The 27,538-nt window shown below is 41.3% G+C and overlaps 1 protein-coding gene across 5 annotated transcripts in view; it reads right to left on the bottom strand.

Moving 5' to 3' along the window:
- Positions 1–9,127: 9,127 nt before the first annotated feature.
- Pde4b (phosphodiesterase 4B) overlaps positions 9,128–27,538 on the bottom strand; it is a 558,016-nt gene continuing 539,605 nt past the window's right edge. For 4 of the 5 annotated variants that reach the window (XM_028887423.2, XM_028887463.2, XM_028887439.2 and 1 more), the window contains 9 exons: positions 24,665–24,758; positions 18,918–19,096; positions 17,600–17,698; positions 17,297–17,461; positions 16,787–16,886; positions 14,766–14,920; positions 14,552–14,674; positions 13,715–13,897; positions 9,128–11,407 (listed from right to left, as the gene is read on the bottom strand). In XM_028887423.2, the coding sequence (XP_028743256.1) occupies positions 11,042–11,407; positions 13,715–13,897; positions 14,552–14,674; positions 14,766–14,920; positions 16,787–16,886; positions 17,297–17,461; positions 17,600–17,698; positions 18,918–19,096; positions 24,665–24,758 (1,464 nt within the window). In that variant the 3' untranslated portion in view covers positions 9,128–11,041. Of the gene's footprint in view, positions 11,408–13,714; positions 13,898–14,551; positions 14,675–14,765; positions 14,921–16,786; positions 16,887–17,296; positions 17,462–17,599; positions 17,699–18,917; positions 19,097–24,664; positions 24,759–25,372; positions 26,576–27,538 lie in introns of those variants that run through there. The other variant, XM_028887455.2, reaches the window with a different exon arrangement.

The raw sequence follows: 27,538 nt of genomic DNA, 5'->3' as shown, positions 1-27,538 counted from the left end.
GAGTGAGTGTGTGTGTGCGTGTGTGTGTGTGTGTGTGTGTTGTCTCCTCAGGAAAATTCTTACACAATAGTCCTGTGCCACTCCCTCCTTTTCTGTTATATTGGGAAAAAAATGACTTCTTTAAAAATATGTGCAGTATTTAAATTAATTCTTTGAGAATTTCATATGCTATATTTGTAAGCCTTGCAGCACAAATAGAAAGGGATCCTGGCGGTCGGGAGCCAAGGAATACCGCCAAGCCACTGCAAGCCTCGCAGCTTACAGCTCTGCTCCAGGGAAAGGCTTCCTCGGTGCAAGTGTAACATCTCTGTCCAGCAGGGGAGGGTTCCCCCAGAGAAGTTGGTAAGGTTCTGCTCCCGTCCCCCTGGAGTGTAACAATGGGAATGTAACGACTCTGCTCCACTAGGAGAAAGGTTCCCCGTGAAAGTGTTAGAGCTCTGCTACACTCTGGTGAAAGTGTCACACAACACACCAAACCTCACTCAAGAGATGTATTGGGAAGGAAAAGTCCAGGAGGGTGGCTGCCTCTAGGGCGAGAAGCCGCAGCAAACTGAGCAGGGTAAAGAGCTTACATAGGGTTTCTTGGGTGGGAGGAGCTTTCCAGGGTGACTTGGGATGGATGGATTTTTGTGTTCTGATTCTGGGGCAAGCTCGGGGATTGGTGGGATTTCTTGCTCAGGGGTTGGTGGGAGTCGGTGCTCAGGGATTGCTGGGACTCTGCAGCCTGACTCTGGAGCAAACTCAGGGATTGGTGGGATTTCAAGCCCTGGTCTTGGGGTCAAGTCAGGGTCAGGATATTTTTCCTTGGCCCAAAGGGTCTAGTCAGGAGCAGGGTATTTTTTTTTTTCCTTGACCACTTACACCCTACAGTATTTTTATTGTATTCACACCCCGCTCCTCCCCCATGGTTTCCCTGATAATGCCCCCACCCCTCGTGACACACGCACACGCTTCTAGCCCTCCCAACTTCATGTCCTCTTTTTAAAAAAATCACCCACATAATCCGATTGTGCTGACCATGTGCACTTCTTGGTGTGGGGCTATCCACGGGAGTGGGGTTAGCATGCCAGAGGCCAGACCCTCAAAAAGACTCTGTTCCTTGTAAAATGACTTCTAAGGTTGCTTTCTTCATTAATGCTCTGTACTACTCTACCTTTGCAGGCAGATGTTATTAGTAATCAGGTTTCTCACTGGTATTTTTGGTTTTCTCCTCTTAGCAGTAGCGGATAATGTCCATTTTTATTATTAACATGCTTAAATAGTTCTCACATTTGAAGCTGCCTCCTCTAGTTATCTCTCCATCTCAAGCTCTTCAGGGCATCTTCACTGTGCTTAGCCTCTTACCTTCTTATGTCTAATTTAACGCTTCGCTCACTGAGCACTCGCTACTGGGCCCTCTTGACTGAAAAGGGTCTGACTTCACCAGTGGTCCTCAGGGAGATTTCCTCATGGATCCAGGGGAGATTGCCCTTCTCTATTGTGCAGTCAGGTATGCTATTGTGGACAATTTCCTTCTTAAAACATCTCTTCCTTTGGTAATGGCACACACCTTTAATCCCAGCGCTCAGGAGGCAGAGGCAGGCAGATCTCTGAGTTCGAGGCCAGCCTAATCTACAGAGTGAGTTCCAGGCTACCCAGCCTCTGCAGACACAAAGTACTCCTGGTTAAGTTCCTAGTAGTATGGTTTCTCTTTCTCCTTTACAGATGTAGGCCTTTGTATTACATATCACATACCAGAGTGGCTCAAAGACTAGTCCTGTCCCTTACCCCTTTTCTCACCATACTCTCTCCTTAGGGTATCCCCTGGGGTGCTGGGTAACATAAGAAGTGCTACAGAAAGGCACAGTGAAGCACAGTAGTAAAACACCTAACTTTGTGGGAGAGGAAATTGGAGGATCTCTCTCATAGGAGATCAGGGTTCTACCATGGGTACACATCGGCAAACTTAATGTATTTGTTTACAAAATACCAGAATGACTCAATTGTCAGTTGTATTCTCTACCCCATTTTCTCAACCATACACTCCTTCATTTGAATAGCCTATGGCTTCAGGTACCGTGTGTGTGTGTGTGTGTGTGTGTGTGTGTGTGTGTGTGTGTGTGTGTGTGTAGTTTTTGCAGATATATGTATGATGAATCATAGGCTGGACTGTCATATTCAATTACTTTATTCACATGACCCAGTCCATGTCACAAAGACAACCCTGAATAAAAAAATCAACACACCCCTCCCTGCCAATTGGAACTTCCCTCGTATTTCTTGTTTCAGAGAATGACTTTACCACCTTTCTATAAGTTAAAAAAAAAAAAAAAAAAAAACAAACCTGACATTTGTTTTCAAGTCTTTTCCTCCTTAGTATAGCCCATTGGCAAGAATGTAGTTTTTAAATAACTCCATATCCATCCATTTCTCTTTATTTCCATAGCCTCACCTTGGTCTAAATTACCATTTTGTCATGGTTGGGTTATAGCTTATAATCTGATCTTCCACATTCTTTATTATCCTCTTTAAAGGTGTCTATACACTATATTTAGGGGAGTCTTTCCAGAATGAAAGTATGGTTATAGCATTTCTCTACTTAACAATGTTGGTGGAGTGTTTAAAGAGGAGCAAAATTCTTACCACAGAGTTACATGAGATTGGCTGGCGACACTTCCGCAACGCTGTTTACTGCTCTACACCTTGAGTCACACAAGGCTTCTTTCTCTTCCTCTTCAGGGGCTGTGCTGCCGCCACTACAGGACTTCAGCCACCAGCTGTTTTATAGCCATAAAATGTTTCTCTTCTCCTTTTCCTACATGCTGACCAAGATTGTTCCTCCCTCAGAAAACTTGTGTCAGAGCCTAAGAACATACTAACTTCCAAAAACTGTGTTAATATCTGTCTCCTCAACTGCATCAGCATCTAATGACAGTAAGGCTTTGTTCTGTTTGTATATTTACAGCCAAAATCTAGTAGAGAACTTGGCTTGTAGTACTTCCCCCAAACTACCTTTTTAAATAGATGAACATATAAATAGATATTAAAAAAATACACTTCTACTACACCTGCTACTCCCAGGACTTGGGAGGCTAAGGAAGAAAGATTGACCCACACAGTGAGACTCTGTCACAGAAGCTAACAAACCAACCAATCACACATAAAAACAAGCATCCTTCATGCTCTCTCCTCTTTCCACATGCTCCTACCAGCTCTTGCCATTCCTATCAGCTTGGTGTGTTGACCTCATTCATTTATTTGTTTGTTTGTTTCATTTTGTATGTATGAGTGCTCTGCCTGGCATGTAAGTGTGCCATGGACATACCTGGTGCCTGAGAAGGCCAGAAGAGGGTGCCAGATTCTCAAGAACTGGAGTTACTGATGGTTGTGGGCCACCATTTGGGTGTGGGAATTGAACCTGGGTCCTCTATAACAGCAACAATTGTGCTCAACTGCTGATCCACCTCTCTGGCCCCTTCTCACACTCATATGAGGGCTCAACATGACCCCTTCGGAGAAATGTTCTCTGAGCATTGCTCTCCAGCCCTGATAGAGTCAGGAGCTTTCATGGGGACCTCTACCTTAGCCCTTCTTGTACAATTGCTCATTTTTTTGTTTGCACACCTATTTTCCTGTATCTTCCAGTATACGAGGTGCAGAACAGGCAATATATCTTAGCATAATACCTACGTAGGAGGCCTGTTTGGGCTCAGAAAACCATACTCCAAAGTGAAGGCCCGAGAAGTGAACTTTGTATCTGAGCTTAACTCACCACCTCATTCTCCAAATATCTCCTCCCCTTCCAGACAACCTTAGAATGAAATTCCTCTTGCCATAGGAGACCACAAAAACCAGAATACATTTTCCTAAAGTCAGCCATTAAAAAATAAATATGTTACTTTTATTTTCTTTATCATGTTGTGGAAAGTCGTAAGACATTCTTTTGTATATAACTTGCCTGGTTGTAGTCAGAAAACTCTACCCCAGAAAGGAACCTGGACTCAGAAAAGAAGGGTTTTGAATATTGGCTGATTTCAGCTGATAGAAGAACCCTAACAGACAGGAGTTCTTTTGATCAATTATTACTGAATCGTACCACTTGTGAGATGGTATCGGTATCAGTTAGGACCTTTCATGATGCGCGTGAAAGAGCGCGTCCCCCCTTTTTGACTCTGTGGATTTGCTGATATTCTTCTGTACTCCTTCCATGCTCTGTATTACCCCTTATGAAGCTACATACTTGAGGGAGGAGAACAATTTCCTCAGGATGAAGGAGCTAAGGCCTTATCTAAGAATGCATAGCTGTGTTTACCTGTTAGATGAGTTCAACAGAGCAAAAAAATGTTGGAAGAACCCCTCTGTCATATAAGTGATTTCATGTCCCTAGACACATGGTTTCCCAGGATATTAAAAGGATTTGCCATTTTTTATTATTAAAATTTGGGACCTTTGAGAATTGAGAGAGAACACATTATAAATAATAAGCCTAGCAGTGTGTGATAGGCAAACACTGTCTCACTCTCCAAAGTCAAGCACTAGATTGCCAAACAGAACATCAGTCATATGACAAATTCTGAACAGATTATTAACAGTAGCCATGGAGAGAAGTAACTAACAGAAGTTTGCATGCAGCATGACCTCTTGTCTGTTAGTTAGGGTTAGTAGACAGCACCAAGGATGTTTTAGAGATGGTATAACTACATTTCAGTAAAGTAGTTGAACTTATTTTTCCTGTTATGCTGTTGGCCAAGTCTACCTAATGATGGTGTGTACCTGGCTTAATTTACAGTTTACTCAATGCCCTTGCCTACAGAGAACTGCTTAAGAGATCAGTGATGCTCTGGAAGACAGAGGTAACAAGAACTCCACTCCGTGTCTTGTCCTAATCATCACTTTTATTCATAATATAAGTGAAAATGTTTAGTACTTTATTATCAAAGACAAAGCTCACAAATGCTAAGGAGGGCATGGCATCTGAATGATGAGAATCACAACTCCAAATAATTTTTAGGCAAAAATGAATAACAATTGGTAGTATGAAGATATTTTTTTTCTGTGTATGTTATCTTATTTAGCCATGAGAGTAGGGGATTAATATTAGTTTTACTTGCTATATGCTTGGAATGTGTCAGAAGCTTTGCTTAAACAGCCCATCATTCTAAATAACCTATAGATTTCATGGATCCTTTTATAGAAAAGAAAACTGAAAACCCACTATGTAAAGACCCTTCTTTTTTTTTTTTTTTTTTTTTTTTTTTTTTTTTTTTTCGAAACAGGGTTTCTCTGTGTAGCTTTGTGCCTATCTCACTCTGTAGACCAGGCTGTCCTGAACTCACAAAGATCCACCTGCCTCTGCCTCCCAAGTGCTGGGATTAAAGGCATGTGCCACCACTGACCCTTCTTAAGTTCACAAAGGTGGTACAAGAGTGGGAATTCATGCTCAATTTTTGGATGAATGTAACAGGGAAGTATAAATTTTGCAACAAGCTTCAGAGACTCAATTGTAGAAGGATGGAGAAGATTTATTCCAAGGGAAAAGATGTGGAAAGCTTTGCTTGCCTGTGTGCACCTTGTGAACCATCTAGGGAAGTCACTGAGGTCCCCCAAATGAACACTGTCTCAGCTGGGAGACAGTGCCAGCAACAAAGATGGTCAAGAGTCACACTACTCTTCAACTAACCAAGTACACTCTTGGTTCTGTAAGTCTGAACCTGTCAGTGTGGGTAAGCCCAGGATAAACTGACCAGAATTGTCAAGGGAAGTCACATGAAAAAATCGTTCTGGAAACTACAGCTTGGAAAACATGCTACCTCTCCTTATGGGATTGGCATTCATTCATACATACAGTGGCTCAGACATTATTCTATAATTTGATTCTCTTAATAATCACATGACAAAGACATTATTATTATTAACTCTGTTAGACTGATGAGGAAACTGAGGCACTGAGGTCCTATAGCATTTCTGAATGACTTGGAGAAACTCTGAAAGTCTTATTTCCAGCTTCGACAGAAAATTAAAACAGGAATCACCTGCTGGAATGGTTATTTTTAATTATCAGCTTCACATGATGTAGAATCACCTGGGACAATGAGGGATCATCTAGATCAAGTTGGCCTGTCTACATCAGATTGGCCTGTGGGTATGTCTGTGAGGAATTGTCTTGATGATGTTAAATGATATTGGAAGACCTAGTCTAAAAGTGGTGGTACCAGTCCCTTGGTTTGGATGCTGGATTGTATGAAAAAGGGGAAAGTGAATGGAATACAAACATGCATGCATTCATTTTCTCTTTGCTCTTGACTGTGGATACAACTAGCTGTTTCCAGTTCCTGCTGTCTTGATTTCCCCATGGTGATGGACTGTGACCTGGAATGTTGAGCCAATTAATGTTGAGCCTTTCTTCCCTAAGCTGTCTTTGTCAAAGTGTTTTATCATAGTGGTAGAAATTTAACTAGGATACATGCATTATGTGGGTACAGATGGAAAGGAAGAAGCCAGGGAAGGTGCTATGGGACTACAACTTGATTCCATCACAGAAACCTAAACATGTAAGATATTGAAAAAGGATGATTCTGAGTTCTTTACCACTGGTTGCTTTTGATCAGGCATGGTTTTGGATGTATTCTTTGATGTTGGAAGAGACAGATATTATGATTTACACCCCCCCCCAATTCCATGAGCCTATCAATGTCTGTGAAAGCATCTGTCCTCTTGGAATCAAGAAACACATGTAGAAAGGTTATATTAACTGGCATTTGAGTTCATGAACTCTCCCCAAGTTATTCAAAATGTAGTTTTGATTTGTGCTTTTCAAAGTCAGAGGTGATTTTTCAAATGTATTTGAATATGTATCCTTCCATCTTTGGGTATATAATATATCTAGGTGAAAAAGTTTTGTTGATCACCCATTGTATGTAATCTTCTATCTGATTCTTCCTGTAGTTGTCTATGTTAGTTTAATATGATGAGAAAGTTCAGGGTAAGAAATATTAGTACACACATGCCCATGGTTAGGAACAGTCAAGGAAAAGGCCATGAAAATAGGTTTTCAAAAGGGTTTTCCTCAGTGTATTGTATTCTTTACCCCCAAGAAACCCAAGGAGATGGATACACTCGAAAAGCTATTTCAATAAAAGCTATTTCTTCTACCATGAAATTGTGAGATTGGTTCAATAAACATCACTGAGCCCTCCTCTTCCAAGTGTGAAGGATTGAGTGAGGGAACGGCTCTGAAAAAAGGCCATTGTAACTGAGAGAAACTGAGAGGTGGAGTGCCTGGAGTGTACATTCCTCACCTCTGCCTATGATCTAGTCTCTTATAGTTTTCAATATCCAGATTTACCCAACAAACGTGTGGTGCCGGGAATGTGAGAACAGAGGAGTAAGCACCCAGTGCGGTTCTTGCCCTCAAAGCTGCCATTGGCTTGGATGTCTAAAGTATGGCCTGGTTCTTCTTGAGACTTCTTGTAGGAAATGAGTGAAATTGTGGAGCCCCAGCTGGCCAGGCAGTTAGGTGAGGGGCTGGAGAGATGGCTCTACTGTGAAGAACACTGGCTGCTCTTCCACGCGAGGCCTGACATCATGACTCACAACTGTCTGTAACTCCAGTCCCAGAGTACCTGGTGTTTGCCTTCTTCTGGCTCTGTGGGCACCAGGTATGTATTTAGTGCACAGACCTATGTGCAGACAAAACACCAATACACCTAACATATAAATAAATGAATTTTAAAACAAGAAATTAAATGAGAAGTCAGTGGGAAAATCAGACTAGGACACATCCAGAATTACTGCTGAAAAATTATCACTCTGAGCACACCATGCTAGGGTCACGGAGGGGTCACGTGATGGCTCCAGGCCAACACAGCTCGGGGACTGAGGCAACGGCTCCCTGCACTATCCCTACATTACTATATCACCTGGAGAGAATTAAAAGAGTCTGTTCGGGGTCTCGAGGAGAATAGGGCCCAAACAGTATTAAAAACACATACATTTTTCCATGCTAAGGACTCCCTCAGTAGGAAACAGAATAGACCATGTTTATAACTATAGTTATCAATTATAATTTTTATATAAACTCTTGTAACCAGTTCACTTTTGTCATTGTATCTGATGGTAATGTTCAATCAGAAATAGGGTGGTGGAGAAGTCCTGGCTAAAAACAACAGGCCAGCTTTTGATTTTCTAGAGAAATTTGGTAATGTCCTCTTCCTCAGGGAATTGTTCCAGCATACATTCTTTACTGGATCACAGGCCACTTCTCTGTGGCTAAGTTAGTAAGAACCAGCCACTGATTATTTGTTACTTCTACACACACACACACACACACACACACACACACACACACTCACACACACACACACATACACATGCATAAGCACACACACATACACACACAAGCATACAAACACATACACACACAAGCATACAAACACATACACACACAAGCATACACATACACGTACACACACATACATACATACACACACATGCATACACATATACACATACACTCACATACACACACACACACACTCACAATGACTTATTGTTAAATAATGAGTTTAAGACTTCATAACATTTAAACACCTCTTTTCAGAATACCACAACCCTACCAACAAAAGACTAGACAGACTCCTGGGGAGGCTGTGAACTTCTCCATGTGCTCTGAGGGTTATGGTCTAAGGTGACTCTTTTGGAATCACCTCAGATTTCTTGTGTGTCCAACAAATCAACAGGTTTCTTTGCATTAAGCTAACGTACTATGATTCTGAGTCACTGTTCCAGCTCACCCAGCCCGGCTGAGGATGCCTTTTGCTTACCTAACATGTTAAACTCTTCAGAATTCTAAGGAGGGAGAAGGAAATGATTCAAGATGAACAAAGTGGGTTTTTTTTTCTTTTTTTTGTTAGCCTTCACCACACTCCTCCCTGTGCCAAGGAGCTACGTGAACATTGTCGCCTGAGAAGGGAATGATATGTTTGAGCCTTGGGATTTTTTGGACACAGAAAATCTGAAACTTTAGTTGTGATTTGGATGAGCAAAGAAGCTTGCTTTTTTTTTTTTTTGTGACATCAAGAAGGGGAAGAAAAAGAAAACCCTGCTTTAATGCATTAGAACTGACCACAGAATGAATGGACCTACAATCTCATCTATTCATGCTTTTGTTTATTCAGCTCATATAAAAGTCTCTTAAGAATGCATTTGAGCACAATATATAATAGTAATAATATTATAACATACATCGTGAGAAACTTTTGAGAACAATATAATGTCTACCTGGAACAACGCAGTGTTACAGACATACGAACCCATTGGTCATGCACATTTGTGCCATTTTCTTTAACTATTGTCACAAGGCCGAACTGAAGCATGACACGTATTTTACAGACTGAAACTGACACCAGGAAGAGGCCTAACAAGTGTTATCAGAAGCTTCACATTTGTATAATTTACGACATCGGTTCACATTCTACAATAAAAATTCACATTGTCTCATTGTTTCCTTTCATGATGAATTTGAACATGACTCCCCTGCTTGTGAGCAGTATGGAGGCTAGCTCTTCCAAGTCAGTAGTTTGGGAACACTCAGCATCATCTGTGAGCAAATGTAGTGTTGTTTTTAGAACCAAAGCCACAATTAGAGCAGAGCCCAGTAACAACCCAACTCGTGCAGACAGAGACTTGGAGAGAACATGGGTAAAAACTACATCCCCGTGTTCCCAGCCCCTATCAAACTATACAAAATAAACCTCAGTATAAACCATTTAGTATCTAATATGAGAATCCTGTTTGCAAAACCAGGTCACCAAAGGGTTGAGCAGAACTAGGGACTCAGATAAGGAAAGGGCAGACCCTTGGAACAATGGCCATTCCCGTCCTCCTTGCTAATGGGGCTTCACGTCTCTCTTACGCAACGTTGGGATTATATAATACACAATACAAAACATTACAAGAAAAGGTTGCAACTCTTAGGCAGAGTTTTCTACACAAATTTAACACCACCATTGGCAGGCAATGTTAGAGATATAAATTAATAACTTATAAAACATTACAATATGTACATTATGTAATAAATACATGGTTATAAACAGGACGAGAGAGAAGTGTTAGTGCAGGAAGGCAGTGCAACGGCAGAGACACGGCAGGTTTAGGTTGAGAGTAGTACACGTGAGTGAAGAGAGGCGAGAGGGAAGGGGTGGCAAGTGGTGTGCATCTCCCAGAGGCATGGAGACTGGGACACAGCAGCACACACGGCCTACCTAGACTGATGGCCAACACCACAGCTCCTCCCCCGCCCAGGCCTCCTAGCTTGTTCAGCTTTCTCCATCAGTTTCAAAGAGCAAAGCAGAGAAATTTCACAGGGGAAAATTGCTCCGAGCAGGCAGACATCTAAGTTGCAGGGACCACGGTGGAGTCAGATTGGACAAAGAGAAGGAAGTAGCATGTGGTTGGATGTGCATCTTTCCTGTCTGTTTGCAAAAGTTAACTGGAGTAAAGCCAAAGATATTGCCCAAGAAAGAAGGGAGACTGTTTTCTTTCCTTTTGTTTGTGTTTTTTCCAGAAAGACTCAAAAAAATGTTTGTGTCAGAATTAAACACGTGTCTGTATAGAAGTTGGTACTAAACTCTAGATAGTCAACAGGCATTTCAAAGACACGAAAACATTTTACAAAAAAGGCACACAGGTTGGCAGACAACGGGGTGGGTGAGATTTGTAAATAAAGTTGTGAGTGAGTTCAGTCACCTGTTGGGACAGCTTCCCAACACCTAGTGCAGAGCAAGCTCTCAGCTTGGTGTCCTTTGTTTTCAAGCCATTTAGCTGTGATGGGAACTGCCTCTACTACCACATACAACTGCGGGTCTTCGCCAAGCTTGCAGGCAAGGCAAGGCAGCACGGGACAGCTATTTGCTTCACGGCCTTGTATTCTGGCTCCAAACTCAAGTAACTGGAAAGGCCAGGTGGCCTTTGTCCTGTGCAGGCCTTGGACATGGTAGGCTGGCCCTACCACTCAGCTGGCATGCTTGTCAAGGGTGGAATGTTCTCTTCACACAAAAGGAGATTATGTGTCGATGGGGGACTTGTCTTCTGTCGCAATGTCTATGTCAGTCTCTTCCAGGGAACCCCTGCTCTCTGGGTCGATCACACAAAGTGTCTTTGTGCTGCTGAAGTAGTTGTGGCTCTCTCCTTCTTTTTCTGGTCCTTCAGAATCCTCTTCTTCAAGGGTCAGTTCAAACTGAAACTTCTCCATAAGACCCTGGCAGTCTCTGCTCCTCTCATCCAGGGGTGGGGAGGGGCTCTGGGGTATCATGCTCTGGTACCAGTTCCTATTATCTTCTAGTGTGTCCAGAATGTCTTGAGCATCAGGCTGAACCAGGTCTGCCCAGGTCTCCCACAGTGGATGGACAATGTAGTCAATGAAACCAACCTGGAGGAAAAGAGAACCACACATCTGTTACTGCACGGGCCCTTGAACCAAGCATATTGTCTTCGTTTCTAGGTAAAGAAAGAAGACTAACCAAGGGGACCAATAGATTTTGTTTATTTGAGGGCTTGCTCTATGGTAGGCCCCGTACTATATACAATATGGGCAAACGCCTCTTAATCCTGCAACTTATTGTTGCCCACTGTTTACAAGGGAGGAAACTGAGACTCACAGAGACTAAACGTGGTACGGAGGTCATGTAACTCATAAGTGGTTGCTGTGGCGCTTAGTCTCCACTTTGTCTGATTCCAAAGCCTGTGTTCATCTTATCACGACATACTGTTTTTCCTTTCATGTTTGCCAGCTAAGTCTGGATGCAACTTGAAATGACTTTGACACTACTCAGATTCTGTGAGTCATTTTCTGAAGGAAGCCCCAAATCTGAAGTGTTCTGATTCCACATTTTCTCCCCAATAACTCTAAAATATGCTATTGCCCTCCACTATTCTGGAACTTCTTAAGCCTTTGCTTTGCAGAAGACTGTTTAAAATAAAACAACAACAATAATAGTAATAATAAAATACTTGAAAACAATTCAAACCCTAAACAAACAAATATCTCCTCTGTGGGTATGACTGCTATTGTTTAGGATCCATAGAGCACATAGTCATTTCCATCAGTAGAAAGAAGGAAAATAAAAACAATTAAGCAGTTCCTTTTGCCCATGTGCAGGAGCATAAATCCAAGACCGTGGCTTTGTTGTGCTTTACACAGGAGCTATGCAGGAGCTATGCATCCTGCAGGAGCTATGCAGGAGCTATGCATCCTGCAGGAGCTAGCTAAGTGGCCTGAAGCTGACCTCCCTGTCAGACAAACAGGAAACACTGGGGGTTGGGGCAGGTAGAGAGAGAACAGGCACCACTGAATGAGGGAATGGAATTCCCCTGTCATGGTGGGGGTGGGGCTTGGAGAGATGTTGAGTTGGGATCAAGAGGAAGATGAGCTAGGTTCTTTTGGGGATATGATGTTGTTATCTTTTCACTCTACTGGAAACCTTCCTTTATCAATATTCTGGTATGTGGCCAGTCATTTAAGATATTCAAATTGTGTATATATAAGAACGTTGTTCATATGTGAGTTTCTGTCTCATCCCACCCTGTTTCTATGTGTGTGTGTACATGGTTATGTGTATGTGTGTATGTGTGTGGGGGTATGTGTATGCATATGTGTGTGTGTGTGTGTGTGTGTGTGTGTGTGTGTGTATGTGTGTGTGTATTATATGCTTTTCAGTGGTTCTTCCCTAACTTAATGAACAAGACATAAAGTCAGGGTATCTCTGATCTGCCTTGGTTACAAGAATTTGGCTAGATGATTCAGATACTACTTTGCTCCCCCACTCCCTTTCCTATCTTATCTCTTTATATATAGTTCAATGGATTTTAGAGGCCATTTTCAAAGTGTTTTTCAGGGACTAGAAACAAGCTCCCAAGCATGAACGACTGTGAGTAACATAGCACATCAGTCATTTGCTTTCTTTGCCTGCTTTGCTTTTAGTAAGAAATGCTTCAGACTTCCATGAAAGGTCATCGCTAGTTGTTTATTCTTTGGGTTCTGGGATGAGAAAACTCCCCAGATCCTATGAACTTCTAGTTAGAGGTTTACTTGTTGAATCAGACATACAAAATTTAACAGAGCCCATGAATGAACAGTGTATGAACAGTGTGGCTGATGACATCATAGTACTTGGGGAGACCTGTCCACATGATGGAGAGGGCAACCGGGTCATCAAGAAGTTCGCAAACTGGACCCAAAGGACAGTTGTTTATTTGTTTGTTTTGTCCTTTTTTCCTTTGCCTTACACTGGGAAGATACTTGTCGTTTCATTGCAAAGGTGGGGCTTTTTATCATCTTTGGTCATGGTGACACTGTTTGTCTAAGCAGGCTATGGAAGAGAAAGCACAGAGGAGGAGTTGAACTCCTAGATGGACAGGAGACTAGGAGAAATCTAGGCAGTGGGATAGAGGGTACAGGTATTCATGTGTCCACTGGCTCTGATAAGGTCACGGACAACTGTAAAATTTGCTTAATCCCCCACCTGTGAGGCCATGAATGGAGAAGACAAATGAATAATTATAATGGGATTAAATGTGCAATTGCCTCTTTATCATCACATACACACACACACACACACACACACACACACACACACACACACACACTAGCTAAAAGAAAGGAATTAGATAGAACTCTCCAGTAGTATCATTGGTAGAGTTCATAAAAACATTGAAAAAAAAATCTCAGTATAAATACCTGGGATTTTTCCACAGAAGCTGTGTGTTTATCACACATTGGACTAATCTCCATTCCTCTCTCCCGTTCTTTGTCTCCTTGTTGGAAAAACTCCTCCATGATTCTATCTGTCCATTGCCGATACAATTCCAAGGACTTGGTGGGGTTGCTTAGGTCTGCACAGTGTACCATGTTGCGAAGGACCTGAAATGATCAAGTTTTGGAAAATCCTATAAAACTAAGCATAAATACCACCAGAACATCTTATCCCTCTCATCCCAGTACACTTTGTACCAAGAACATTTTAGTTGAATATAATTACAATCCACCCATCAAAAGAGCAGTATTTCAACGGTGCTGGCCATGGTTGGTTATTTACCATTACAGCCCCCAAAAGGAGCATGTATTTTCCCCGACTGACAGTTTTTAAGTTTAAAAACTGGAAGGGGTATTAAAAGTCAAATTCTGCTAACATTTCTTTCCTCAGTTTGGAAAGAATGCAAAGAATGGCCTACAGTAATTACTTCTAGATGTTCCATGTGCGGAAGAAGACCAGCTGATGACAATTTGTTTAGACCTAACAAACTCCTAGTTGGTGGGATTTATATTCAAATGTGAGCTTTGGGGACCAATAGTCACATATGTTCTGTAACAAATAGACATTGCAACTCAATTTTAGAACTAAGCAATTCAATGAGTACAGTATTGTTTTCTTTACAAATGAAAAGTTAAACTCTTTAAAAATATGCCAAAGGTATAGTAGCATCCTAGGTCATGCAACTAACCAAATTTCTGTTTTCTTTTTCTAAATACTGCTTGCTTTTGTTTGGTTTCCCTTTGTGTTAAAACATCAGATACCTGGATCCGGTCAGTGTAGTTGTCCAGAAGGAGAACACCCGAACTTGTCACCTTTTTGGTTTCTACCATGGTTTTGAGGTCTGCCAGCAGGCTCATATGTTTAGACATATCAGTGGCTAACACCTTGGGTAAAGACAGAATTAAAATTTTTCATCAAGTCAGTCGATGAGAGAAAATGGCAAATGTAAGTGATAAATGCAGGCTAGCATCTTACCATGTCAATCACCATTTTCCTGAGTGTCTGGCGTTGCTTCTTGGTAAGATTCTGGAAGATGTCACAATGTTCCTCTTGTAGCAGTTTGAATCCCACAGCAAGGTGGTGGTTTTCCAACACAGATTCATCATTATACATCAAAGCAAGTTCTGAATCTAATAAAAGAAAAATGATGAAAATAAAAAATGCCATAAAACTGTATAATCCATACACTGGTGTTACTTCAATGTGAAATTAGATATATCTCTTTTTACATCATTTCAAGAGCTATCATCCATAGGTCATTGCATACTAAGGAAGCAGAGCAAAAAGTGATTCTTGGAGATATTACTACATGAGTTTGCTCTTTCATTAAAATTCAGTCTTAAAGCACCTTCTCTCTCTTTCTCACATGAGATGAAGAATTTGACATCAGATAAACTGTATTTTCATTTCAGTTGACAATTTCCTTTAAGTCATCATGAATTTTGTGTTTTGAAAAGAAATGAGATGAAAATGCTGTGAAGCATTATCAAATGTATTAAGATTTTCAGACTATACTCACTTTCATATATGCTCCCATCCTCTGACAATTGTGAGTTCTGATTTTTACAAAAGATAATGTGTTGCTATAAAATCTTATTTTACCCTAATAATGTAGCTTTTGGATGTTTATATAAATATGGCAACTAAGTATGAATACTCTTCTCAAGTATGTTGATATTGAATTTTCTGTTCCTGAGCTTCTGTTTTCTGAGTTTCTATACCAGAAACTGCAATGCTTAGGTACCCAAACTACAACTTCCACTCTGCTCTTTATATATTTTGTTTGACACAGTTTTGTACCCAGGAATATGGTCATCAAACTCATTAAATCAAGTTTTATCTCTAACCAAGAATAACAGCCAATTAATGCAGTACATTCCTAGTGTACACTAGTGGTCTCTCTCATAGACCATCACTTTCTCTGAAGTCAGCCAAGCCCCCTTGTTCTGCTAACATTGTAGTCAAGGGCACAGATTTACTAACATGTTTTATATGTCTCAGTACTATAGATAACTATATTTCCCTTGAGAAACAAATTATCAGCATGCTAAATTTACTAAACTAACCCATGCAAAGAAGCAGGTACTCAAAGTTTATGTTGTTGATTTTTTTCATTAGAAGAATAAAATGTTAAAAATGAAAAAGAAAACCAATGTGCCCCAAGCTTGGGATACTCAGATATTTTGAACATAAAGACAAAGATAAACAACAGAAGGCCTCTTCTAGCAGGAAGCTCATAGAGCACTTTTATAAAACTGCCAGCACTGGATGTCAATCATGACCAAAATGGGATAACAGTATTATCAAGAGCAAATGTACTTGGGCTTTCAGCACATAGACATGGGGCATTAACTGAGACAATGAATTAATGTTCAATAGCATGAAAAATCAAATGGGTTGAGCATGATAAAGCCCTGGGGATAGCTACAGATCCTAACTAGGTCCTTCCCTTGGCTGCACACCAGTCTTTAGTCAAAGCAGTACAGATGGAAGAGAATGTGTGGACCTTTTAATGACCCTTCCTCCTGAATTGTAGAGACCTACTCCAGTGTTCCTTAGGGAGTATTACTTCTATAACATGAAGGCTGCCACATTCAGGCCCAGTATCTCTGTCTGTCTTCTTGGGTAGAGGGACACTCATGGCTTACTAGGTTGTGTAGGTTAACCTCAAAGGAGACTGAGAGTTACTGTCCCCAAGCTTTCTTAGTCTTGATGGGAAACTCCAAATCTGTTATTCTTTCTTTCCATATTGTATTTTTCCAAACTTTTGAGTTGTTTTTAATGGTTTGCCATGACCCTCTCCAAGTTCTCCATGTACCTCCAACCCTGTGTTGACAAGCTAGACATAGTATCCAGGAAAGGCCTGAGCAATTTTCATGGGATGGAGGGATTACCTCATTATTGCCCTTGTTATTACCCATAATGAAAACATTAGGAGGAAAAAAGTGCAGTGAATCACAAAATGATCTGGAATGACTTTGCAGTGGTAAACTCACTTGTGTTGATGAGAAACTGATTGGAGACTCCGGGATGGTCCACATCATGGATGGCAGCTGCAAAAATGGCAGCCAGGATCTCCAGGTCTGTGAAGACAGCCTGTGGGTTTGAAAGAGCCCATTAACTCCACATCCAATGTACCTGTCTCACTCTTCAGTTTCATCTGCTTCAAGTACCACATTTAGCTCTTGTTGACAGAGGCACTGCTGATGTATATAGTAGCTCAGGATGTTGATTTAATTAAGCATAAGACTCTATTTATCACCATAAAGCACAAAGGCAGAAATGGAAAAAAGAACATTACACTGATACTGAAAAACAAGGAAAGTAGATGCATAACTTATTTTTAATAACCACCCCTAATTGGTGAATGCCACAGCTACCAAAGAAGCTGTTCTAGTACTCAGGGTTACTTAATTGCATCTTTTTTTTTTGTAAATGTATTGTACATCTATGGTACTTTTAAAAAAAGGATGAATAGGTATACAAAACATATTGTAACTACTCACGTCCAATGCTGGCGTAGAAAGGAGAACGTGGGTTGACTGGGCCACATCAGCAGCATGCAGGCTGTTGTGATATGCCACATCAGAATGGTAATGGTCTTCTAACGTCATCATGTAGGTTACAAAGGTGTCGGATGAGATTTTGAAGGTCTTTAGAAGGTCTCTTTCCTGTGTAGTGAAATGGGTTAAGGCATGAATAAGTTAATGTCCAAAAATGGGGAGAAAATTACCACAAAAAAACCCCTGAGATATAAAATATAAAGAGCCGAGCTCCTGGATAACCAGTGTTTGCTCTAGCTTCCTCACCTGGAATATGGCATACATGATGCACGTGAGGGGCCGATTATGTGAGTACCCAGCCACGTTGAAAATGTTAAGGCCCCATTTGTTCAGGTCTTCCAGCTCCTGCAATCAAAATTAGAGGAATTTAAGAATAGTAGTTTTATTTTTTTAATGCTTTAAAATATTTTAAAAGATTTTATTTGGATAAAATTGGCTGCCGAGTCTTACATGTATCTGTTTAGAGTGTCTGGTTGCACAAGAATCTGAGAGTGGTGGGCTGGATATTTTCTATGTGGTAACTGCAGGTTTCTATACATTCTTTTGTAAAGAAATGCCCAAGTGTGTTTGTATTTATAAATTAGTTGCTGACCTATACTTGCCAAACACCAGTCTTCAACTGATGCTGCTTTCTAAGGCCGCTCAAATGAGCCCAGGCTGCTGGTCCTGGTCTTCTGTCTCTCCTCTTGCTACTTGATGACCTGTCAGCAACAGCTATATAACTGTGTCCAGGAAATTCTTCCACCCTTTGATTATTATCCCTGAAGTCAGGTCAGGGAGATTCAGCTTCCAGAGTGTGTAGAACTCAACCCTGACTTAGCATTAACTGCCTGGCATGGGTTATAGCTTAGGGTGAATGAGCTACACACAGACCTGGAAGGAACATCATTCAGACCTTTGCTGTGAGATTATTCCTAAAATTATCTGCTTGAGGGAATAGTTTACTTCATTTTTAATAACTTCCCTGGAGTATTAGACCAATGTTTAATCAATTTTTCTCTAATGGCAATTTTCAGAAGGCCTCACGGAAGAAGTTTTGCTCAAAGGAACCTTACTTCATCCTTTGACTAGGCTGCAAGGACCTTAGCAGCATCTGTGCAGCCTCCTACGGAAGGAATGAACATTTTCTGTCCCTTCCTCCACTGCTGGGTTTGGGCATAGGGGTCAGCACTGTCACTGGCTCCTCATGTTATTGTTAGCCCTGCCAATCATGGACGACATTCCCACTGGTGCCTGACACGCTTTCTTCCATTGTCCTCTGGAATAATGTAGCCCAGTCTGTCCTGGGACTTTCTGTGTCTCCCACAACAGGATGCTGTATCCACAAGGAACTCTGCATTAATGAGTCTATACTCAGGACAAAGGCACAGTCTTTTGGTATGGAAGGACTTCAGTTCAGTGCTCCAGCAATGGACAAAAGGGATATATTGGTTTCCTCATCATAAAACTCAACCACAAAACGTATGTGATCCCTCTTTCCTAAAGAGTGAATGGGGTATGCATGAGTGTGTGTGTGTGTGTGTGTGTGTGTGTGTACATGCACACATGCCCTGCTTATGCACACCTTGGCTAGATGATCTTCGTTTTCTGTGTTGACTCCGAAGCGTGAGATGCTTGTGTTGTTCAGGCTTGAGCTGTGCATCAGTTTCTTCACCCCGCTTATCTGGGTCATGAGCTGCTGCTTCTTCTTCTTCTCCCTGTCCTTCTGGGTGGGGGATGGGATCTCCACATCATTCTGCTTGTCTGCAACAGAACAGTGAACATGCTTTTGAGCACACATGTGCCAGTGAGCATATAAACATATTCAGAACAACTTGAACCATGTATATTGGGGTTTAAATTTCACTGGACCTATAGATGGTCCTGAGAAGCAGGTGAGAGTTATATGAGTTGTTGTTTCACATTTCTGCAGAAGTAAACTAAGGTCCAGAGGAGCAAGTAACATATCTAAGAAGTGGCAGAGATAAGACAGACCCAAGCCAGTTTTTCTGTTTTCAGTGTTACCCAGAATCACACTCTTATTTTCAAAATGGAGCATCAATACTTATATACATATTTTTCATTCAAGTGAGTAATGTATTTTTATATATAAAAATGGTCATCACTTGGGAGGTAGAGGCAGATAGATCTCTATGAGTTCGAGGCCAGCCTTCTCTACAAAGCAAGTGCCAGGACAGCCAGAGCTGTTACACAGAGAAAACCTATCTCAAAGAAACCAAAAACCAAATAAATAAATAAATATAAAATGTTCATTAGTGGATAAAATGGAATGGGCCTGTCATCCCAGCACAGAGGACATACAGACAGGAGGACAAGGGTTCAAAGAGCTACATAATGAATTTGAGGGTAGCCTAGGCTACATGAGATCCCATCTTAAAACAAATGACAACAAAATATTCATTGTAAAAGACAGACCCAGTTTAACAAAAGCAAACTTTGTTCTGCTCATTTTATCATATTTCTATTCTTTCTTCTATGTAAAAATTCATATGGCTTCATCCAGGCTCAGTTTAAATAAGGATATATATGTTAGAAAAATAAATGGTTTTGTAACATTCAGATAATTACTTTAAAGCTTTGGTTCATTACCATTTGAGGTTTGGGAAAAGATTATAATTTGATTTCTTCATGTTTTGTGCCTATTAATTCTGCTTATAAATAATAAGGCCTCTCATCCATAATAGGCACTTTAGTTCATAATATGTTTATGTTTATTAACTATTGATAATAATCTCAGTTAGTTTTCTTTTAAATTTTCAAGGTCACTGTAGAGCTAGTATTAGTAAAAACAAATGTCTATCTACATGTAGACTCTTTCCTGTATATTGCTATTAACTATCAACTACTGTATTTCCCATTGTAGGGAGATGAATCCTGGGTGCTTATGAAGATGCATCACCTCTGTCCTGCTACAGGGATGCCTGTGGGTGCAGAAAGGGAATGATTGGTTCCATTGCTGGCCCACTTCTACCTTGAAATAGTTCACTCGGCTTTCAGAAGTACCCACATCTATCTGTGCTTGTCACAGTGAAAATCAGTACGGCAACAACATCCCTGTTTGAGAATGGCATGCTTCCATATGGCAGGCTGGGATGTAGATGATTTGCTTTTAAACTCGTGCAGATGATGGCATCCTCATGTGTCCTCCTCAGGGACATCTGTCTACTTACAGACCCCGGAGACACTCCATCAAAGCAAAGCAAGATGGGGCCAGCTTCACGCACAGCTTACCACCCAGCTGTTGGGGGAGCCTAGCATTTTCCATCCCCAGCCTCCCTGAAAGGCCTCTAGGTGCTCACAAGCCTATAACTTTTGATTAGAAAAGGAATTTTAGTCATTTCTATTAGTTTAGAGGTTTCCAAACTATTTAGTATCAAATAGCACTGAAGAAATTTGAAAAAATTTAAAAAAAAATTACAAATTTATGAACCCCACCCAGCTCTACTAAATCAATATTTAAAAAAAAAAAATTCTCTTGCTGTCTCGATGATCAGAACTTGGGATTTGGGAACAAATAATAATCCCACACTCATTTCTCAGATGAAGTCAGCAACTTGTCTGAACTCAAAGGACAACTCAGTTAACAGATATTTATTCTGTAATTACTTTGTACACAGTGGTTTAATAGCCCAGAGCCCAGGCCTTGGGGTGCCTGTTAAAAATCTTTTGCCTGCCACACAGCGTCTGGTGTGGAAACTATATGTTATTTTAATTTTGAAATTCCCTTTCTCTCTGTCACTTCATTGCTAATAACCACCACTTTTTGCTAAAATGAAAGGTCACAATATCCCTCGCTTTCCCCAACTACCATTTTTCACATTTGGTGAAAAAGGGTTTTATAGATTGCCCAGTGCCTCTGCAGAGTCCAGCACCTCGGGTGGGACCAGCAGCTTTCCTGATGTTGGTTAATTAAAGGTTCCCCGCACCCATGAGTAACGGAGCAGAACAAGTGCTGTGTCTGGAACACGGCAATAAAGAAGAGCATTATTCACAGGGGTACCAGCGACATTCCTGGGTGTTCCCCTAAGCAAGCACTGGAGCAAGTGACAGCCTTCCCTCTTCGGAATTTCCTCTGGCGAGCATTGAGCCAACATGCTGTGGAAACAACCTGAAGCACAGACTCAAAAATGGCAAGAAACCCTCAGTGGAGTAACACTCCCAGGGGGCAGAATATGATGGGGGCACCGCCGGCTACCGCACAGCCAGCATGCCAACAAGAAGCAAAAAACAGACAGGAAAACTGGGCTTATCATTTAACACTGTGAGTGGCACAATTTGGAGTATTTTCTTTGCTAGATCCCAGCATCCTGTGGTTATGAAAATTCTGAAATTATTTTCCTCAAGCCATGAACGTTCTAGTTTTCGAGATGAGATGTTAAGTAAATTTAGAAAGACAATGTTCTGTACCTGTAAACATATTAACTAGCTTTTAATATAATGCTTAAAAAAAAATCTTGTTTTATATGAGTGGTCTCCACCTATACCCTATTCACTTCTCCTGAGGTTAGATATTCTAAATTCCACTTTTCCCAGCAACATGAAAGCTCATTATCATATAACAGTATTAAGTGCCAAGATTGGTCCCGGGCTTGTTGCGTGGCTTTCTGCATCCCATCTGAGCATTGTCTTTTCAGCTGGTAAATCTCGACAAGTTTCACAGATGCCAGGGTTAGGAGATTCCTTCCTTTCTGCACAGCCGGTTTTAATATCCTCTGACTCTTGTTAGAATATTGTTTTTAAGTTTAACTTAAATGGAGATGGTCATCTCATTGTGTTCTTCGATGTATGCCATGTTCAGAACAAAGCTTTTTATATAACTAGAAATTGTTAATCCCTTATTTTTATTTCCAGCCACCCTGATTTCTAAAGAAAAAAAATCCAAAATAGTATCCACATCATATCCTTAAATGGGACTCTGTTTCTTAAGCTCTTAAGAGTTTCTATTAGGGTGGTATCTGGTATTCACTTCTAAAAGCCTGTAGAGTAAGTTCTGCCTCAGAAAAAACATTATCCCAGTGATGTTGGTTAGATTCCTTCATTCTTCTTAACTTCAATCCTGTTTCCTGTACATGAGGAAATTGTATCAGGAGGGTCTTAAAGTCCACTGAAGGTATGACAGTTCACTGGGAGGCCTTATGGGCCGCCAGTGACACTCCCTGCCCCCTAAGACAGAGCTAAGAGTCCCATCCCATGAATTTGTGGTTCAGAAGCAAGCTTTGATTTTCTGTACAAATTGCAAGTCTGGGCCTCATTACAGAGGGTCAAGTGTGTCTCAGGGAAGCTGCTGAGCAACTCCGCCTGTGGCAGACTCAGAATGCCAAAGTTGGACGACATGAAGAATTGTGTTTCTCCTGGGGTTCCCATATTTCAGATGAAGCAGCTGGTGCCTCTTGTGTTTGTATCTTTTTACTGTGTTTTTCTAAGAATCTTCTCATTTGCCACGCACACATTCAAGTGCATATATACACACACTACCCTTCTACTACTAAGAATGAGATTTGAATAACTCTCCTCAAAATTTTTCTCTGGATAATTTAGTTTTTAGAACAATGAGAAGCTAAGTTTTCCTGAAGGAGTGTGCCTAGATACCAAATGGAGTATTCACAGAAGAATAGATATTTGTCTAGTCCTAGGGTGGAGAGTAATGAAACTAAAAACTTATCAGCTCTCCTTCTTGATAGCCAGTGCTAATAAAAAAAAAAAATACTTGAGACAGTAAGTTATTTTTTCTGATCCTTAGAAAGCAGTCATTAGAGAGACACTGGGAAGACTACTTCCATCCTGACCTGACCAAGTGCTCAGAGATTCCATGGAGCTTTAACCAGGACACTGAGAGAAGCTTTAACCCTTAGAGGCCCAGGGATTAGAAAATGCAATGTATATGGAAATAAAAGCACTGACTTTACTCTTCTCTCTTGCTGTCAACACCTGTCAAGTGTCCTGAAAACAGTCCCCAGCTTATGAAAAATAATCGAACATTTCATGAACCAAGATATGTATCTGGGACACTGAGGGGATGATGCCTGTGTTCAGAGATAAAGGAGGAAGCCTGGGGAAGGAAAGGACTAAGGGTTATGCCTTCTCTTTGCTTATATTCCAGCCACCTCTGGAAGACTGGGTATGTTTAAAAATTCCTCTCCTTTGTTCTCTGTCAAAGGTTGTTGCAACTGTAGCTGGGGACAGCAGGTGCTGGAGGACACCCACACATGGTGGGGAAGGCCTCTGCCTGCTCATCTGCAGTTGGCAGATCTGCTGGATGACCATGGGCTGCACAGTAATGCTGTACCGATGAGAAATCTGAGTGATATGCTGTCAGCGTTGAACTGCTTTCGACTGAGAGAAATGGGACTACCTTTTAAACAGAGCTGCAGGCAGACTGTGTTCCATAAGGCAACAAGGCAAAGGTTCATTTAATAAGAGGCTGTGCCAAAAAGGAAGCTAGGATGCTCAGCTGCAAAAACGGGTCATTTCCTTGGAAAAATGGCTGCATAAGCAAGGATATTTCAGAGCCAGCCGAATCAGAATCTAGAGGCTTCCCATGCATTGTTGAGGTACACACATCCCCAATTCTGCAGGCCTCATTAAAGCAAAATAGGCAGAAGAGGTTCATGATACAAAAGTTACCTTGAAGCCTGAGATCAGAAATTCCTAAGAGTCAAACAAGACCCGGGGAATAATTAAAGACCACCCCTGGAAACCTATGACCAGTGTTATGTGTTAAGTACCATCTGCATGTCAGAGAACAGTCAAGGATCAGAATGAGAAGACAATGGTGCTGCTTAGAGAGGACAAGGCCTCTTAGACAGGAAGCCTCCCTACACACACCCAGCATCCATTCTTAAGAAATAACCTAGCAGAGCAACAGTCAAATTATTTCCAGAACACCCTTTCCTGGCCTCGGCAGAGGTAGCACATCCCCCTAAAGCTTTCTGTCTCAAAGCCTTGTTAACTGAAAGAATTGAAAAAAAAAAAAAAAAGAATTACAGTTTTAGAGATGCTGATATAACAGTTGTTGGGCTTAGGCACTGGACCTTCAGATGCTCTGGGGGTCCCTGTAGGGAGGGGTGTGGTAATATGCAGCCATGTAAATGCAGTCAACCAGTAATAGCCTGCCCTCTTCAACAGGTATTATCATTTCAAAAACATTACCTTCCTGTGCTTACTGTTTGCCTTTAGAGATCGGCTTTAGCTCTTATCTTGGATGGATTTGTCTTCTGTGCCTAACCTCACTCCAAATTCACAGGGATACCCTTGACAGGTTGTTGGAATTCACCCTGGAGAAGGTCATTGGGCTTCCTGTGAGTGTCTTACCTAAGAACGTGTTTGAAATGTATTCAGACACCTGGTTCCCTGATCTGCTCATCTCCGAGAGGTGTGTCAGCTCCCGGTTCAGCATCCTTTTGAACTGTGTATAGAGAGAAGAAAAGGCATTAAGTGTCTAGGAAAGAGCAAATGATCACTGTATTTCTAACTTTACTTTCTAGGAACTGTGCAGACCATTTCATTAGATTAACGAAAGCTATGCTACAAACCCTAATGTCCTCTCAATTCGAAATTCATTCCAATGTCACTGTAGAAAAATAAAAGATGTTCTTAAATTGTCTTAATATTGTTGATTTCTTTTGAAGTTGCAAGTTCAGGAAAAGGAATTTTAATAAAGATCGAAATAATTTCACTTGAAAATATTGCTACTTTTTAAAATTGGGAATATTCCCCCAAATATAATTTGAGATAACATATTCAGTGAGAACAGATGAAGTGAAAAGTTTAAGGGAAAAGGAAAGGGAGGGGGAAGCATCCTTTTAGAACACAGTTGAGGAAAAAAAAACAGGCTTGAAACACATTACAGTACATTAAAATATGATGCAATAAAACATGTCCTTATTTCATAGGAAGCCCCAGTGGATTAAATGTATATACAAATTCAATCACTGCTGATACCTTCTACTCCACAGAAAACAGACAGATGTAAAGCATCAGATTCTACCACAGACACATAACACAATCAAATCGACCCACCTTGATATACCCCCAAGATACAGATAACAAATAGTTTGCCTCAGGCATTTTGGAGGCTCTTCTTGCCACAATCCACAAATCCCTTTGAAAGAAGTCAGTTCTAGGAGAGCAATCCCCAGAGGATCAGAAAAACCCCGCAGATCCAGGGGTTAAAGAATCAAAACTTAGAAATGACAAAGCCTTGCAAATGCGCGGTATTTCCTCATCCACGGCAAGCCAGCCCATCGTCATTCACACTCCATTCTTGCAAGAAGCCTATGCGCTCCCTGCTTATTTCCAGGCAGAGGAGAGGAATGAAACCAGCAATTGTACTGTACGAAGGAGCCAGAGCCGGTCCAAACGCAGTCAGCGGGCCGGCTTGAAGCACTCTGTCAGTTATGAACAGTCCTGGTGCCCGGAGGGGCTTCCACCCTAGGTTAGTCCAATTCTGCCAGGGAGCAGGGAATCTCTTTCCCCCGGGAGCTGTCTGCCTGGGAAACAGCCATCTTTTAAAAAGGAGAAGATTAAAATGGAGGAAGCCCCATGAATATTTAAGTAAATCTGAGGTCCTACCCTCCCCCGTTCCAGCTAGGTGTTCTTCAACCCTCTCTTCCTCTGCAGACAGCCCTCTGCAGAAGCAGCCTGACACAGCGCTCTGCTACTGTAATTGCTTCCAAGTGATGGTACATTTGATTAATTGACTCTGGGCTTTTTTTTTTTTTTTTTTTTAACTGGAAAAGGTTGGAACTGTAGCTGTTTTCTGATTCGGCTTCCAGTATACAAGAATTTCTTTTTAACTTGCTTTTGGAACCTTACTTGCCCACCAGCTGGGATGCTGATGCATTTAGCCTCTTTTCACAGTGGAATGAATGAGGATGGAATGAATTTATTTGACTCAAAAAGTATTTCATCCAAAAATGTGCAATTTTCTGCACTCAAGTCAGTTCATTAATATGCTTATTAGATCACATTCAGCAAACGGATTAAATTCATTCAACCTTTCCTTTCCACATAGGATTCCCAAGTACATTAGGAAATAGGAGCTACCATTTGCTGAATGAACAGTGAATTATTTGGACCTATGCTTATTTGATATTTTAGGGCTGTTACATCTTAGAATTCATGTTAGAAACGTTTCATAGTTAGGTTATTTTAGTTTCATTTTAGCAACGCAGGCTAGGTTGAAAATGTCCTTCTTTTCCTGGCTCCCCCGCCAGCCTCTTCCTGTCAGCATTACAACACAGGCAGAGGGATGTCCTGCCCAAGCAGGCTTCACTTCTCCCCCTCCCTCCCCTTCCCCATCCCCAGCCTTCCAGGGAGTTCCTGTCTTCCAAGTTGAAGGATCAGCCAAGCACCATGGCAACAGCCTGAACTTGTAATTGGCTCTCTTTCCTGTGAGGCATTCCCCTTCCAAATGAGCATCCTGTATCTGACAATAGCTTCTCTTCAGGCATCTAAGACTGGGTCAAACCACTGCTTCTCTCAGAGAGCTGCCTTTTGAGGTGAAGCCAGAGCGAATCAGAGTCACTGCCTGTTGGCTCACTCTACCACACACTGTCCTCTGAGACACAACCTCTCTCTTTCTGGGTAACCTTGCTTGCGTATGCGTGTGTTTTCATAAGTAACCAGACATCTCTGAGTCAATCACTTCTGCTTGTAGACTTTACATGTTGAACTTCAGTGTAATTTTGAACTCCAGGTGAATTGTATAAATTCCGAGATTTTTTTTTTTTTTTAAGACATAACTGTCACATGGCCTCTCACCTCAAGCCACAAAACCAGAACTTACTGAAAACTAGGAGGTTAGAAAAGACAGGTTTATAAGTGCTGATGGGTCTGCTGGCCTTTAGCAAAGAAACAAATGTTACTTAAACTATGGTAAAACTATCTTACATAAAAAGCTTAGAGACAGATGATTTCTTCTATAGCTCCCCCCTTCCTCCCGCCCACCGGACAAGACTTAGCCAACTATAACAGTCAAGTCAAGCAATTATCCTCATTTCGGTTCTTTGGTATCTCTGAAATATTTGCAAACATTTTGGAGTCGACGAGGCCTGTGCTACTTCAATAAAGCCATTCTGTCAGGTTTTCAACAGCCAGCTATTGGTGGAATACCTGAAATGGTTAGGCCAAGTCAGGGGGAGGGGCAAGCAAATGGACAAACAGAAAGTCCTTTTATGGTTTTAA

The sequence above is a fragment of the Peromyscus leucopus genome, chromosome 2 (genome assembly GCF_004664715.2).
Source record: "Peromyscus leucopus breed LL Stock chromosome 2, UCI_PerLeu_2.1, whole genome shotgun sequence".
In the NCBI taxonomy this organism is placed as follows: Eukaryota; Metazoa; Chordata; class Mammalia; order Rodentia; family Cricetidae; genus Peromyscus; species Peromyscus leucopus.
Note: the sequence above shows the minus strand (reverse complement) of the source record. Positions and strands in the feature narration are given on the sequence as shown.